Source organism: Gekko japonicus, unplaced genomic scaffold (genome assembly GCF_001447785.1).
Source record: "Gekko japonicus isolate JY-2015 unplaced genomic scaffold, Gekko_japonicus_V1.1 scaffold2151, whole genome shotgun sequence".
NCBI lineage: Eukaryota > Metazoa > Chordata > Lepidosauria > Squamata > Gekkonidae > Gekko > Gekko japonicus.
Window position 1 is genome coordinate 218,891 of NW_015169848.1, and position 13,991 is coordinate 232,881.

At 50.0% G+C, this 13,991-nt stretch overlaps 1 protein-coding gene across 1 annotated transcript in view; it reads right to left on the reverse strand.

Annotated features, from left to right (window-relative positions):
• Positions 1-13,991, reverse strand: part of MKLN1 (muskelin 1) — a 213,215-nt gene that overhangs the window by 119,999 nt on the left and 79,225 nt on the right. The window contains exons 5-6 of the mRNA XM_015417348.1: positions 12,861-12,970; positions 8,890-9,082 (exon numbers count right to left, since the gene is read on the reverse strand). Coding sequence (XP_015272834.1) covers positions 8,890-9,082; positions 12,861-12,970 — 303 coding nt within the window. The remainder of the gene's footprint in view (positions 1-8,889; positions 9,083-12,860; positions 12,971-13,991) is intronic.

Below are 13,991 nucleotides of genomic sequence, written 5' to 3' on the forward strand. Positions count from 1 at the left end.
CAGGAATGGAGATCCCTGAGTTATTCTTTCCCAGTCAGAAGGCAGGAAGGGTTCTGTTAAGAAGGAACTCTGGATGCAACGGTACAGTGCATACTGTAACCAGCAATTAGAACAGAGGGGTCCAAGTGGGTAGCCGTGTTGGTCTGAAGCAGCAGAACAAAGTTTGAATCCCGCGGCACCTTGAAGACTAACAATCCTGGAACCCCTGGGGCTTAACAGAGATATCGGTTTCTTATTTAATGACACATGCTAATGTCATTTGGTTCTTGCATCTGTTTGTAAACTCTTTTATTATGCTGCAGGCTGATCTGTTGCTATTCACGGGTCTTACCAATTGCCTTCATCCAATCTTGGCTATATTTATTGCTCAGTTATATATGCATCTTGACTCAAATTGGCCCTTCCTGGCAATACCCTCCTTGTCCTCTATTTATTTATTTATTGCATTTATACCCCGCCCTTCCCGCAATTCAGGCTCAGGGCGGCTGACATAGTACATAAAATACAGTTAAAACCACATGAAACCATATAAAGCACTTCCATTATTAATACAGTTTCATAAAGTGCCGAAGACTGTTACTCAAGATGGCTTATTTCAATATATTCTCTAAAAATCCTTCTGCTCAAGATCTTCCTGCGGCTGGATGTTAAACCAAGAGCCGGGGCTCTATAATGGTGGAGGCACCCTAGCTGAAAGCCTGGCGGAAGAGCTCCGTCTTGCAGGCCCTGCGGAACTGCAAGAGGTCCCGCAGGGCCCTGATCTCCTCCGGGAGCTCCTTCCACCATCTATATGTAATGGCTGGTGACTTCTATTCCAATGTACCTGAAGACGTGTGCGTACACACGAAAGCTTATACCCAGAATAAAACTTTGTTGGTCTTAAAGGTGTTGCTGGACTCAAGCTCAGAATAGAGGGGGAAAGACTTGGGGAGGGGACAGTCTGTAAAAAGTTCAGTATAGCTTGGACTTCAGAGTGGATCCCTGGTTTGCAAAGACCGGATGGCTGATCCAGTTCATCTTGGAGGACTAACTGAGACGCTCCACTACGGAGTCGCCCGGAGAGACTATTATGGTGTGCCCTAAACAGTCAAAACATGAGCAGCGGGGAAGATACCCTCCTCCCGAGAGGCTGCAATCAAGACCAGGCAGTGGGGACGTTTCCAATGACGACGTCATATATTGCTTGCAGGCTGTGCGCAATCCATGGAGACCAGTCACATTTTCTCCAGAAACCACACTTGACTTCCAATTCCAAGGAAATTCAGCTTTCAGGGAGTCTTTTAGGGCTGCTCCTTCCCCCCCCCCCCATAAACCCAAAAACCCTGACAGAAGACAGATGTCCCGGGAGCTCAGAGAGACCCAATCCCTGGCTGTACGAGAGACTGAAGATTTGATGCTTGGATGGCTCTCGCAAAAGGCATATGAAGAAGAGGAGGAGACTGGATTTATACCCCGCACTTCACTACCCAAAGAAGTCTCAGAGCAGCTTACGATCCCTTTCCCCTCCCCTCCCCACACCCTGTGAGGCAGGAAGTGCCGAGAGAGCTCTGAGAGAACAGCGCATGGGAGAACAGCTCTGAGAGAACTTGTGACTGACCCAAGGTCACACCAGCAGCTGCATGTGGAGGGGTGGGGAATCGAACCCGGTTCTCCCAGATTAGAGTCCGCGCTCTTAACCACTACACCAAACTGGCAAACTGAAAGCTGGGTACATCCTAAGCTCCCTGAATATACGGAAGAAAAACCCTCTTCTTGGCTAAGCCATCTATTTGAGGGCTAGACGCGTCACTCCGGAGCCACGGTTGGAAGGCTCTGGTCTATTCAGGCCACGCACGCGCCACAATTCCATACAAAATGCGACTTTGGGTGCAGAGTTCGGCTTCCTCCGTGGAACAGCTTTCATCATTTTTAAAGAGTTTCCTCTCTTTTTCTGCCATCAAGTCACAGCTGAGTCTGGGTAAACCCCGTAGAGTTTTACAAGGAAAGAGACGTTCGGAGGTGGTTTGCTATCGCCTGCCTCTGCAGAGCAACCCTGGACTTCCTTGGCGGTCTCCCATCCAAAACACTCACCAGAGCTGACCCTGCCAAGCTTCCGAGATCTGACGAGATCCGGCTAGCCTGAGCTATATCCGGGTCGGAGGCTCGAACCTGTAGGAAGGTCTCCAGATGTTCTCGAAAATGCACAGCCCATGCCTGCCGAAATCCCAGAGGCGGCTGAATGAGACCGCCGGGTGCTAAGTGCACTGCACAGCTACCACTCCTTGCCTTGACTTGGAGAGGCACACGAAAGAAAAGCTGCTCGGTCTCTCTGAGCGATCTCCGTAACTTACTGTGGTTGCGGAACACAGAGGTTTCTGGGAAGCTGTGGAATCTTGTGAGCAAAAATTCTACTTTGTGAGCTACTGGCATGAAAGTCGTGAGCGAGCGATTTGGCTGCTGCATAAATTACTTTGTTCTGGAGCCCTCCTTCCTGAGCTAAGACAAAAATGTGTGAGCCGGAGGCTAAAAAACTGTGAGCTAGCTCACACTAGCTCAGCTTAGAGGGAACACTGGGTGAGGTCTAACCAGAGCAGAGTACAGCGATTTATAATTTTACTTACTCGTGCGTGCTCCACTCTTTTAAGTGGGTCCCAATCAATGCACCCTCTAAGCTGTGGAGTCTTGTGAGCAAAAATTCTGTGGGCTGAAGGCTAAAAAACTGTGAGCTAGCTCTCACTAACTCAGTTTAGAGGGAACACTGGTCCCAATATCAGGTGAATGTGGACTTGTGGGCCGTGTTCCCTCTAAGCCGAGTCAGTGTGAGCTAGCTCACAGGTTTTTAGCCTCCGGCTCACACATTTTTTTGTCTCAGCTCAGGAGGGCGGCTCCGGAGCAAACTAAATTGATGCCGCAGCCAAATCGCTAGCTCACAACTTGAATGCCGGGAGCTCCTAAAGCGGAATTTTTGCTCACAGGGCTCCACAGCTTAGAGAGAGCATTGCGTGTGGGTCACCGTACCAAAAACGGTGGCCTGGAAGACCCCTTTCCCCCCAAGTCTAGGGACTGTATGACATCACAGCAGAAGTCCACACACTCGAGGGGAAGACTCTCGAAGCAGGATGCCAACTTCCTGCCCAGTGCACGCTACACAATCCCAGCTAGCAAAGCCAGGGGATCGGTCATTCGGAGGATAGAGTTCCACATGATCTCCTGGAAGGAAGGAAAACATTACATCAGAATCAGCCCGCCGCTGATCGTTTTCGACAGATGTGGAGGCGCTGGGAGAGAGGAGGTGGGGAGCGGGAGGGGCCTGCGTTTTGGAGGCCTTTCAAGCCCCGCCGTTAAAAGCCCCCCCACCCCCCCCCCCCGTCCGTTTTTTTTTCCCACTTTACGAACCCGGCCATAGGGCTGCCTGGAAGTTCCAGGAACCGATCCAAAGATGAGGTATTTAAGCTATGGCTGCAAAACAGCTGAGATTCAGGGAAGCCTCCTTTTATTTCCGAGAGGAAGTCCGGCAGCTGCCCTGGTTTTCCATTTGCACATTTTCTGAGAATTTCAGAAGGAGCCGTGGGGGCAGAGGGGAGCGGAGGAACAGGTGGCCGACGGCCAAGAGACGCTCAAAGGCATTATCTGGCAAGGAGGGCGGGAGGGACGTCAGCCTCCCATGCGAGGGACAGAGACAGAACAGCTATGGGCTACAATAAACATCAGAGTTCATTCCCCACCCTTTCATCATCTCCCCACTGCCACCATAGAATCATAGAGTTAGAAGTCATCTAGTCCAACCCTCTGCACAAGGCAGGAAATTCACAAATACCTCCCCCCTAAACACACACTTCCCAGTGACCCCTGCTCCATGCCCAGAAGATGGCAAAAAACCTCCAGGCCTGGAGAAAAATTGTTTCCTGACCATCTAATCCAGCTTGCTTACGAGACCTCTGTGCAAACCCAGTATATTTTTTTTAATGCCTGACAGCTTCATTTCTAGCCTGTATATGAGCCAGGGGGAGAAAAGGGAAGTCCAAACCACTTGTAGAGCAGTGCGGGGGGCAGAGCTAATGTGGAAATTGGTACTTGGGTGCCTCGCAACAGACCTCAAGGAAACGAGCCGCTAGAAGGCATCGATGTCCGAGCTGCCCGACTCGGCCAGCTGGTAAACAACGACTTCAGTATTTGTTTGAGCTCAGGGAGCCGAGGGAGACTCCTTCTGAAAACAGGATTTCTGGGCTCTGTCCCAGCGACTGACAAACACTCCCTTGGTTCTAAGTTCACTCCGTGGCGAGCAGAGCGTACTTGCCAGTGAGCCCGCTCCGGGTTCCTAACCCACGCTCTCCCCTACCCCTGCCACTTCTCACGGGTGACGAGAAATCAACTTCATCACTGGACACGGTGCCAGAGGGAGACCACAGCACGGAATTACAAACACGCAGGAAGCCCCTGGTCTAAAGGAGTTTCAGCCCACTGAACTCCGTCTGGGTCATACATGGCCAGAGATGAGAGCCCCCTCGTCACGACCACCGGTACTTCCACAAACACAGAAGCGGGATCCTCATACCCGGGAACGTTCCAGACAAAACAGGATGCTATGCTTTTATTCACTGGCTTAGTCTGTACAGCAAAAAGGGTTGGATGCATGCAACGCACACTAGGCCAAGACATTAAAGGTAAAGGTTTCCCTTGCTCGAAAGCCAGTCGAGTCCGACTCTAGGGTTGCGGTGCTCATCTCCGTTTCCAAGCCGAAGAGCCGGCGCAGTCCGAAGACGTTTCCGTGGGCATGTGGCCCGGCATGACTAGACGCCGAGGCGCACGGAACGCTGTTACCTTCCCACCGAAGCGGTCCCTATTTATCTACTTGCAGTTTCTTGCTTTCAAACTGCTAGGTTGACAGGAGCTGGGACCAGAGATGGGAGCTCCCTCCGTCATTGCCAAGGACTAAAAGGAAAGATTATGAAACCACAGAATCCTAGAATCACAGAGTCGGAAGGGGCCGTCCAGGTCATCTTGTCCAACCCCCTGCTCAGTGTGCGATCTGCCCAGAGCATCCCTGACAAGGGTTTGTTCAGCCGCTGCTTCAAGATGGCCAGTGAGGGGGAGCTCACTACCTCCCTAGGCAGCTGATTCCACTCTTGCACAATTCTTTCCATTAAAATGTTTTTTCTAATATCCAGCCCATACCTTTACGCACATAATTTAAACCCAGATTCCCCAGAGTCACTACTTAACCCAACATGAGAACATAACAGAAGCCATGTTGGATCAGGACAATGGACCAACCAGTCCAACACTCTGTGTCACACAGTGGCCAAAACTCAGGCACCCTCAGGAGGCCCACCAGCGGGGCCATTAGAACATAAGAGAAGTCATGTTGGATCAGGCCAATGGCCCATCCAGTCCAACACCCTGTGTCACACGGTGGCCAAGAACACCAGGTGCCCTCAGGAGGTCCATCAGCAGAGCTATAAGAATGTAAGAGAAGCCATGTTGGATCAGGCCAACAGCCCATCCAGTCCAACACTCTGTGTCACACAGTGGCCAAAACCAAGGTACCATCAGGAAGTCCATCAGCAGGGCCATAAGAACATAAAAGAAGCCATGTTGAATCAGGCCAATGGCCCATCCAGTCCAACACCCTGTGTCATACAGTGACCAAAACTCAGGGGCCATCAGGAGGTCCACCAGCGGGGCCAGAACTCCAGAAGCCTTCCCACTGTGCCCCCCCCCAAGCAATCTGGAGGAAAACAATCACATTCTTCAGAGGACTGTTTCACAGAGTAGTTGCCTTGATCTGCTGTAGAACAGCTACAACTGAGTTCAGTAGCCCCATAAACAGGGGTAATTTCCTGCAGGAGTGCACAGGAACAGAGCTCCGGCAATAAAGAGCCCAGGGGGCGGGCACATGCAACAAGCCCCACCCCCCGCTCCCAGCAGCCCTCAGTCAGAGCAAGAAGCAGCCAGGTAAGCTGCAGACCCCCCTTCCCGGCCCCCTGGTCCAAAACAGTCCAGTGGCACCTTGAAGACCAAGTTTTATTCAGGTACAAGCTCTCCCTCCTCTGCAAGGACAGATCTGCAAGTCGTCCCCCCCCCAATAGTCAGCCATCCAAAAGAGTCCAGTGGAGCCTGAGCGGTGGGTGTTGCCTTCTGACACACTTCCGGTGATGTCAGGGGGTGTGGCACATGCTAATGAGTTATGCTAATGAGCTCCTGCACCTCTTTTTCTACAAAATTACCCCTGCCTATAAACACCAACACAATTTTTCAGAGTATGGAACTTTTGCGAGTCAAAGCTCCCTCGGCCAGATACAGTCTGGAATGGCAGTCCCAGAGTCCCAGTCAGAAGGTGGGAGGAGTGTTGCAAAGAAGAGACTCTGGGTGCAAAAGCACAATGCACACTGGGAGCCAGTTTGGTGTAGTGGTTACGTGCACGGACTCTAATCTGGGAGGACTGGGTTTGATTCCCCACTCCTCCACTTGCACCTGGCTGGATGACCTTGGGCAAACCGTAGTTCTGATAAGAGCTGTCCTTGAAAAAAAAGCCATTTCTGTCAGAGCTCTCTCAGCCCCACCTACCTCAACAGGGTATCTGTTCTGGGGAGGGGAAGGGAAAGGAGTTTGTCAGCCGCTCTGAGACTCCTTCCGGTAGTGAAGCACGGGGTATGAGAGCTAGTTTGGTGTCGTGGTTAAGTGCGCGGACTCTAATCTGGGAGAACCGGATTTGATTCCCCACTCCTCCACTTGCACCTGGCTGGATGACCTTGGGCAAGCCATAACTCTGGCACAGCTGTTCTTGAAAAAGAGCAGTTTCTGTCAAGAGCTCTCTCAGCCCCACCTGCCTCACAGGGTGTCTGTTGTGGGGAGGGGAAGGGAAAGGAGACTGGAAGCTGCTCTGAGACTCACAGTGAAGGGCGGGGTATAAATCCAATCTCTTCTTCTTCTCTTCCTCTAATCAGCTTGATTAGAGCAGAGGAGAAATGGGTAGGGGAGGAAAATCTGCATCTGCAGTGAGATAAGAACCCTCCGCCCCTGGTCCTCAGAGGAGGTCCATTTGGAAAAAGCACGTTCCTTCAAAGAGAGGAGAAGCTCTGGCCTCTGTGGCGATAAATCTAGCACCGTGGCAAGGGAATTCACCGGCTTAGTAATTTCGTCTAGTGCTGCTTTTGAGCTCGGGAGGTCACAGGTAGCTACATATAAGCCCCGGCGGTATCCCTTTTCTCCCACCGGAAGGGATCACAACCGGTGTTCCCTCTAAGCTGAGTTAGTGTTGAGCCAGCTCAGAGTTCTTTAGCCTCTCGCTCATGCATTTTCGTCTTCGCTCAGGAAGGAGGGCTCCAGAGCAAATTAATGTATGCAGTAGCCAAACCGCTCGCTCACAACGTTAATGCCAGAAGCTCACAAGGTAGAATTTTTGCTCACAGGACTCCACAGCTTAGAGGGAGCATTGATCACAACCAAAGAACCAGGAGCAGCCGACTACTTTGCTCCACTGTTTCGGAAGAGGAAGAAAAGGAGGCGAAGAGGAAGAGGAGGAGGAGGTTGGATTTATACCCCGCCCTTCACTACCCAAAGGAGTCTCAGAGCGGCTTACAAACTCCTTTCCCTCCCCCTCCCCACAACAGACACCCTGTGAGGGAGGTGGGGCTGAGAGAGCTCTTTCCAGAACTGTCCTTGAGAGAACAGCTCTGACAGAACTACGGCTTGCCCAAGTTCACCCAGCAGCCGCAAGTGGAGGAGTGGGGTATCAAACCCGGTTCTCCCAGATTAGAGTCCGCGCACTTAAGCACTGCACCAAACTGGCCTCCCCCTTAGCGGTATATTATTTTCCCTGTTCCTCCAGACTCCCAAACGGCTAGGGATCATTAACTGCTAAAAGGAAAAGATATGGATGGGGAAAGCCGGCTCCTTTCCTCCCTTCCAGCCTTTTTTAAGGGAAGCTGAAACATGTTTTCTGTGGGTGTGATTATTATCAGTGATTCTACAGCCGTTTTAGGGAATATTCACAGCAATCATAGAGTTGGAAGGGACCTCCAGGGTCATCCAGTCCAAGCCCCTGCACCCTGCAGGAAATTCACAAATACCTCCCCACACACACACACACACAGTGACCACTGTTCCATGCACAGAAGATGACAAAAAGAAACCCTCCAGAATCCCCGGGCAAACTGGCCTGGAGAAAAATTCCGACAAGAGCGAGAACAGTAACTTTCAGTCTAGGCCGGGGGGGTCCCCAACCTTTTGGAGCCTGCGTGCACCTTTGGCATTCTGACCCAGGGTGGAGGATGCAACAACAAAATGGCTGCCACAGGAGGCGGAGCCAGCCACGAAATGGCTGCCAAAGGAGATGGCGCCCCCCTCAGAATGGTCAGGGAGCCAGGTTAAGCATGGCTCTAATAGCAATCCTTCAACATTTCAGGCAGCTTCTAAAAAACACTTGGCAGGTGCCAGAAAAGATGTCGGTGGGCGTCAAGGCACCCGCGGGCACCCACGGGCATCCCTGGCTCTAGACTTCCGTTCCAACTTCCACTTTTTTTTGTTTCAACCCAGCTCTGCTAATCAGAATCCACACGGAATGGAGGCTGCTGTTTAACCAAAAGCAGACGTCAACAAAGCTTCTGTCTAGCAGGTGTTCGCCCAGCCAACGCACCAGCCAACCCCACTGTTTGGTTAACTTGATGCAAACAACAAAACTTTTACTGTATTTTAAACAAACTTCAGGTGGCAATACACGTGGCAGCGCCAGTCTGAATGAGGTCTACCAACTTAACAAGACGGTGAGTAATCAAAACCAATGGTCACCGGGCACACCCGAAACAGCACCATTTAGCCAAGACGCTCCCAAAACGAGGAGGGACAGCCGTTCACCAACGCCCCCCCCTTGCCACGCCAACGCCCATGTAGCTTTCCATCTGCCCTTACCGTTCACGGCTTTTTCTATCAACTCTTCGCAGGCGTTGAAATCTCCCTTCAGGACGAGTTTGTCGTGGAGGTCCGTCAGCATGGGGTGCTCCAGGGCGATCCTGGTTTTCTTCTGCAGGGACTCAAACGCTTCTGTGTAGTTGTGCTGGCGAAAGTGCTTCAGGCAGAGGCGGATGGCTTCCTGTTCACGGTACTACTGGAACACATGAGAACCAATGAGAACAGCACTGTAAGTCTCCCCGCCAAATTCTAAGCACCTCGGCGTTCCCGGTGATCAGGAAGATCGAAGCTCTCGGGCCCTGACTTGGACAGCCCAGGACAGCCCGCTCTCGTCAGACCTCGGGAGCTAAGCAGGGTCGGCCCTGGCTAGTATTTGGATGGGCGACCTCCAAGGAAGACCAGGACTCGTGATGCCAAGGCAGGCAATGGCAAACCACCTCTGAAACATCTCTTGCCTTAAAAACTAGTCCGGCTCGCCACTCGGTGGGGCATAATGCTAAAAGAGCTAGAACTTCTGGCTGCCAGACAATCTTAGGATCTCATGACTAAACTACGCACACTGCCATACGGTGATGATGATGATGACTATTACTACTATTAGTAGCAGTAATGGTATTAAAACTCTTTGGCTCTGTAAATGCACCTTCCCATTGGACAACACTTGATATTAAAATTACATCATCAATATATTTAAATGAATAAGTTATAGATCATTATAAATTATATATCTCCCCCTTTTCCCTTGTTTTCCTCTACCCTATTTTAAGTAGTAGTAGTAGTAGTAGTAGTAGTAGTAGTAGTAGTAGTAGTAGTAGTAGTAGTAGTAGTAGTAGTAGTAGTAGTAGTAGTAGTAGTAGTAGTAGTAGTAGTAGTAGTAGTAGTAGTAGTAGTAGTAGTAGTAGTAGTAGTAGTAGTAGTAGTAGTAGTAGTAGTAGTAGTAGTAGTAGTAGTAGTAGTAGTAGTAGTAGTAGTAGTAGTAGTAGTAGTAGTAGTAGTAGTAGTAGTAGTAGTAGTAGTAGTAGTAGTAGTAGTAGTAGTAGTAGTAGTAGTAGTAGTAGTAGTAGTAGTAGTAGTAGTAGTAGTAGTAGTAGTAGTAGTAGTAGTAGTAGTAGTAGTAGTAGTAGTAGTAGTAGTAGTAGTAGTAGTAGTAGTAGTAGTAGTAGTAGTAGTAGTAGTAGTAGTAGTAGTAGTAGTAGTAGTAGTAGTAGTAGTAGTAGTAGTAGTAGTAGTAGTAGTAGTAGTAGTAGTAGTAGTAGTAGTAGTAGTAGTAGTAGTAGTAGTAGTAGTAGTAGTAGTAGTAGTAGTAGTAGTAGTAGTAGTAGTAGTAGTAGTAGTAGTAGTAGTAGTAGTAGTAGTAGTAGTAGTAGTAGTAGTAGTAGTAGTAGTAGTAGTAGTAGTAGTAGTAGTGGTGGTGGTGGTGGTGGTGGTGGTGGTGGTAGTGGTGGTGGTGGTGGTAGTAGTGAAGCTATGTTAAAAAATATATCTAATTCTCAGCATGACCAGATCTGTGGATACTTAAATCCAGACACTGGGGCCACGAAAAGACAAGACAGGTCTTTCTACAAACCTGAAAATGGCCCCAGATTTTAAAATCTAAAACCTTAACCCCCTCACCCCAGATGCTACTGGGGCCATTGCTAGGCAACCCCAACAACCAGTGTTCAGTCCTTGGTTTCAGTCAGTAAAAGGCAGGGGGAGGAGGCAGGTCTCTTTCAGGGGCTGTTTTGGCCTTCAAGAGAGGACATATTGGGGCGAGGACCACCAGCAACCACACACCACCACACGACTTGCGTGACCCACCCAGGACTGGCTGCTTGCTCCTGTTCGGCAGCTGCCACCCCATGAGAGCTAGTGCGGTGTAGTGGTTACAGGTTCAGGCTAGCATCTGGGAAACACTCTCCCATGGAAGCTCACAGGGCAACCTTGGGCCAGACTCACATAGGCGCAACCTAAGTCACCTCACCGGATTATTGTGTGCATAAAATGGAACAGAGGAGAATGGTGCAAGCTGCTTTGGGTCCCCGTTGTGGAGAAAGTGAGGATATAATTATAGATATAACTGAAGATGGAGGAGCAGATGAAAAGTGGGTGGGTGGGTGAGTGGGAAGGAGAGAAGGAAGCAGGGGAATGTGAGGCTATGAGGGCTACGAGGGGGAGGAGGAGGAGGAGGAGGAGATTGGATTTATACCCCGCTCTTCACTTGGGAGTCTCAGAGCGGCTTACAAACTCCTTTCCCTTCCCCTCTCCACAACAGACCCCCTGTGAGGTAGGCGGGGCTGAGAGAGCTCTTGACAGAAACTGCTCTTTTTCAAGGACAGCTCTTATCAGAACTATGGCTTGCCCAAGGTCATCCAGCCAGGTGCAAGTGGAGGAGTGGGGAACCAAACCCGGTTCTCCCAGATTAGAGTCCGCGCACTTAACCACGACTCCAAACTGGCTCTGGAAATAGCGTGGGGAAGGAGATACAGAAGAAAAGGAGGTGCCTCCCTCCAAGTCCTTGTAGACTCATATTTATATCCTACTCTCCCCTAGAAAGAACCTCATATATGGAGTTACCCCCATTTTGTCCTTACAGCGACCCTGCACGGGAGGTTACGCTACGTGATGGTGGCCGGAGCGAGGCCCAAACACTGAGATTCATGTCTACGTGGGGATCTGGATGCAAGTCTTTCCAGTCCGGACTCAGACTCTAACCACTGCATCACACCAGTTATGGAGAACTCGGTCCTCATGAGTCTCTCGCTCCCCACAGAAAGGGAAAGATTGTGTATTACTTTTCCCACCTCGCTTATTATACTACAGAGTGATTGATTCTACATCACCAGATTCTCCACAATCAGCCCACTACCTACCTTACCCTGCTGCAGTCGGGACAGCAGGGTATAAATTGAATAAATAAATAATAAAGTAATACGTGAAGCCGCCTTACACGTCAAATCCAGACCAATGGTCTACCTGGCCAAGTACTCTCTAATCTGATGGGCAGTGGCTCTCCAAGGTATCGGGCAGATGCTATCTAAGAGCCTCTGAGCCAAAATGGCAAAAAAGGGAGTTTTCTAGAGATTAACAAAAGAAAGAAGATTCTAATAATTTTTATACACTCAGAAGTTTTTATCCAGAACTCCTTCTGCACTGAAATGCATCCCCAGCACTGGGGGGAAAGCAAAATATGTTTTGAAAGAATAAATTAACATACTATCAAGGCTACAACAGTAACTCAAATTATTATGTCAAGGAGGAGGAGGAGAAGGAGGAGATTGGATTTATACCCTGGCCTTCACTTGGAGTCTCAGAGTGTCTTGCAATCTCCTTTCCTTTTCTCTCCCCACAACAGACACCCTGTGAGGTAGGTGGGGCTGAGAGAGCTCTTTGAGAAATACTCCTGAAAGAACAGCTCTGAGAGAGCTTGTGATTGACCCAAGGTCACACCAGCAGCTGCATGTGGAGGAGTGTGGAATCAAACCCGGTTCTCCCAGATTAGAGTCCGCGCTCTTAACCACTTGAGAGCCAGTTTGGTGTAGTAGTTAGAAGCGTGGACTCTACTCTGGGAGAACCGGGTTTGATTCCCCACTCCTCCACATGCAGCTGCAGGTGTGAGCTTGGGTCAGTCACAAGTTCTGTCAGAGCTGTTCTCTCAAGGGCAGTTTCTGTCAAGAGCCCTCTCAGCCCCACCTACCTCACAGGGTGTCTGTTGTGGGGAGGGGAAGGGAAAGGGATTGGAAGCCACTCTGAGACTCCTTTGGGTAGTGAAGGGCCGGGTATAAATCCAATCTCCTCTTCTTCTACACCAAACTGGCTCTCAATAACTGTTATTTAAAATATATTACTATGTTATATAAAAGTAATTATATTTTAATGCTGGGAGCTTCGGACGGTGGCTTGATCCATATTTAACTAAAATGCTACTTCGCCAGTTCACCGTTCCTCATCGGCCCGTTAGCGCTCGGAGCCCCCTGCAGACCCGGGCCTACCTTGCTGTACCAATTCAGGCAGGGCTGGACCACGTCCGGATCATCGATGCCGTTGAGTTCAACGTACCAGATGCTGAAATTGAAGCTGGGACCCCAGGAAAGCAGCGGAACTGGCAAAGAAGAAAGAGAAGGAGAAAGGGCGTCATGTACAAAGGTGCGGAATCAGATAGACCTGGGAGAGACAGGCTTCAGTTTATCTGCCCCGCCCCACCGCCCACTTCAGAGTTACACGCAGGCCTCGGACAGTCAAGAAAACGGACACAGAACAGAAATGGACTTCTTCACCCAAAGAGTGATTAACACATGGAATTCACTGCCACAGGAAGTGCTGGCGGCTACAAGCATGGACGGCTTCAAAAGGGAATGAGATAAGCATATGGAGCAGAGGTCCATCAGTGGCTATTAGCCACAAGGTATAGATAGGGACTCTGGGGCAAGTGATGCTCTGTCATCTTGGTGCTTGGGGGGGGTCAACAGTGGGAGGGCTTCTAGTGTCCTGGCCCCACTGGTGGACCTCCTGAGGGCACCTGGTATTTCTGGCCACTGTGTGATACAGAGTGTTGGACTGGATGGGCCTTTGGCCTGATCCAACATTGGCGTCTCTTATGTTCTTATGACAAAGCAGAAGTTAACAGGGAAATAATACAGGCTCGCCCTTGCTAGGCCCGGTTTCGTTGTACTGTCTTGCTCTAGAAAAGAGGCGCCAGAACACAGGAAGCCCAAGTGAGGAGATACGAAAGGACCCTGGATCAAGCTGAGAGGATAGAGTTGCCAATTTCCAGGTGGGCAAATACAAAAACTGAGGGTCACGGTGTTAGGAAGACATACAAAAATATATATCACTGTGTACAATGAATATATGTTTACAGTAAAACAATTTTATGCTTTATTCTTTTTAATATGTTGTCGAAAGCTTTCAAGGCCGGAGTTCACTAGTTGCTGTAGATTTTCCGGGTTGTGTGGCCGTGGTCTTGGCATTGTAGGACTTGACGTTTCGCCAGTAGCTGTGACTGGCATCTTCAGAAGTATAGCACAGAAAGAGGGAGTGCTCTCTGTCTCAAGGTGAGAAGACCTTGGGGGGTGGAGTCTGGGGAGGGAAGGCTCTCGGGGGAAGGGGGGTCCTGATGCAGT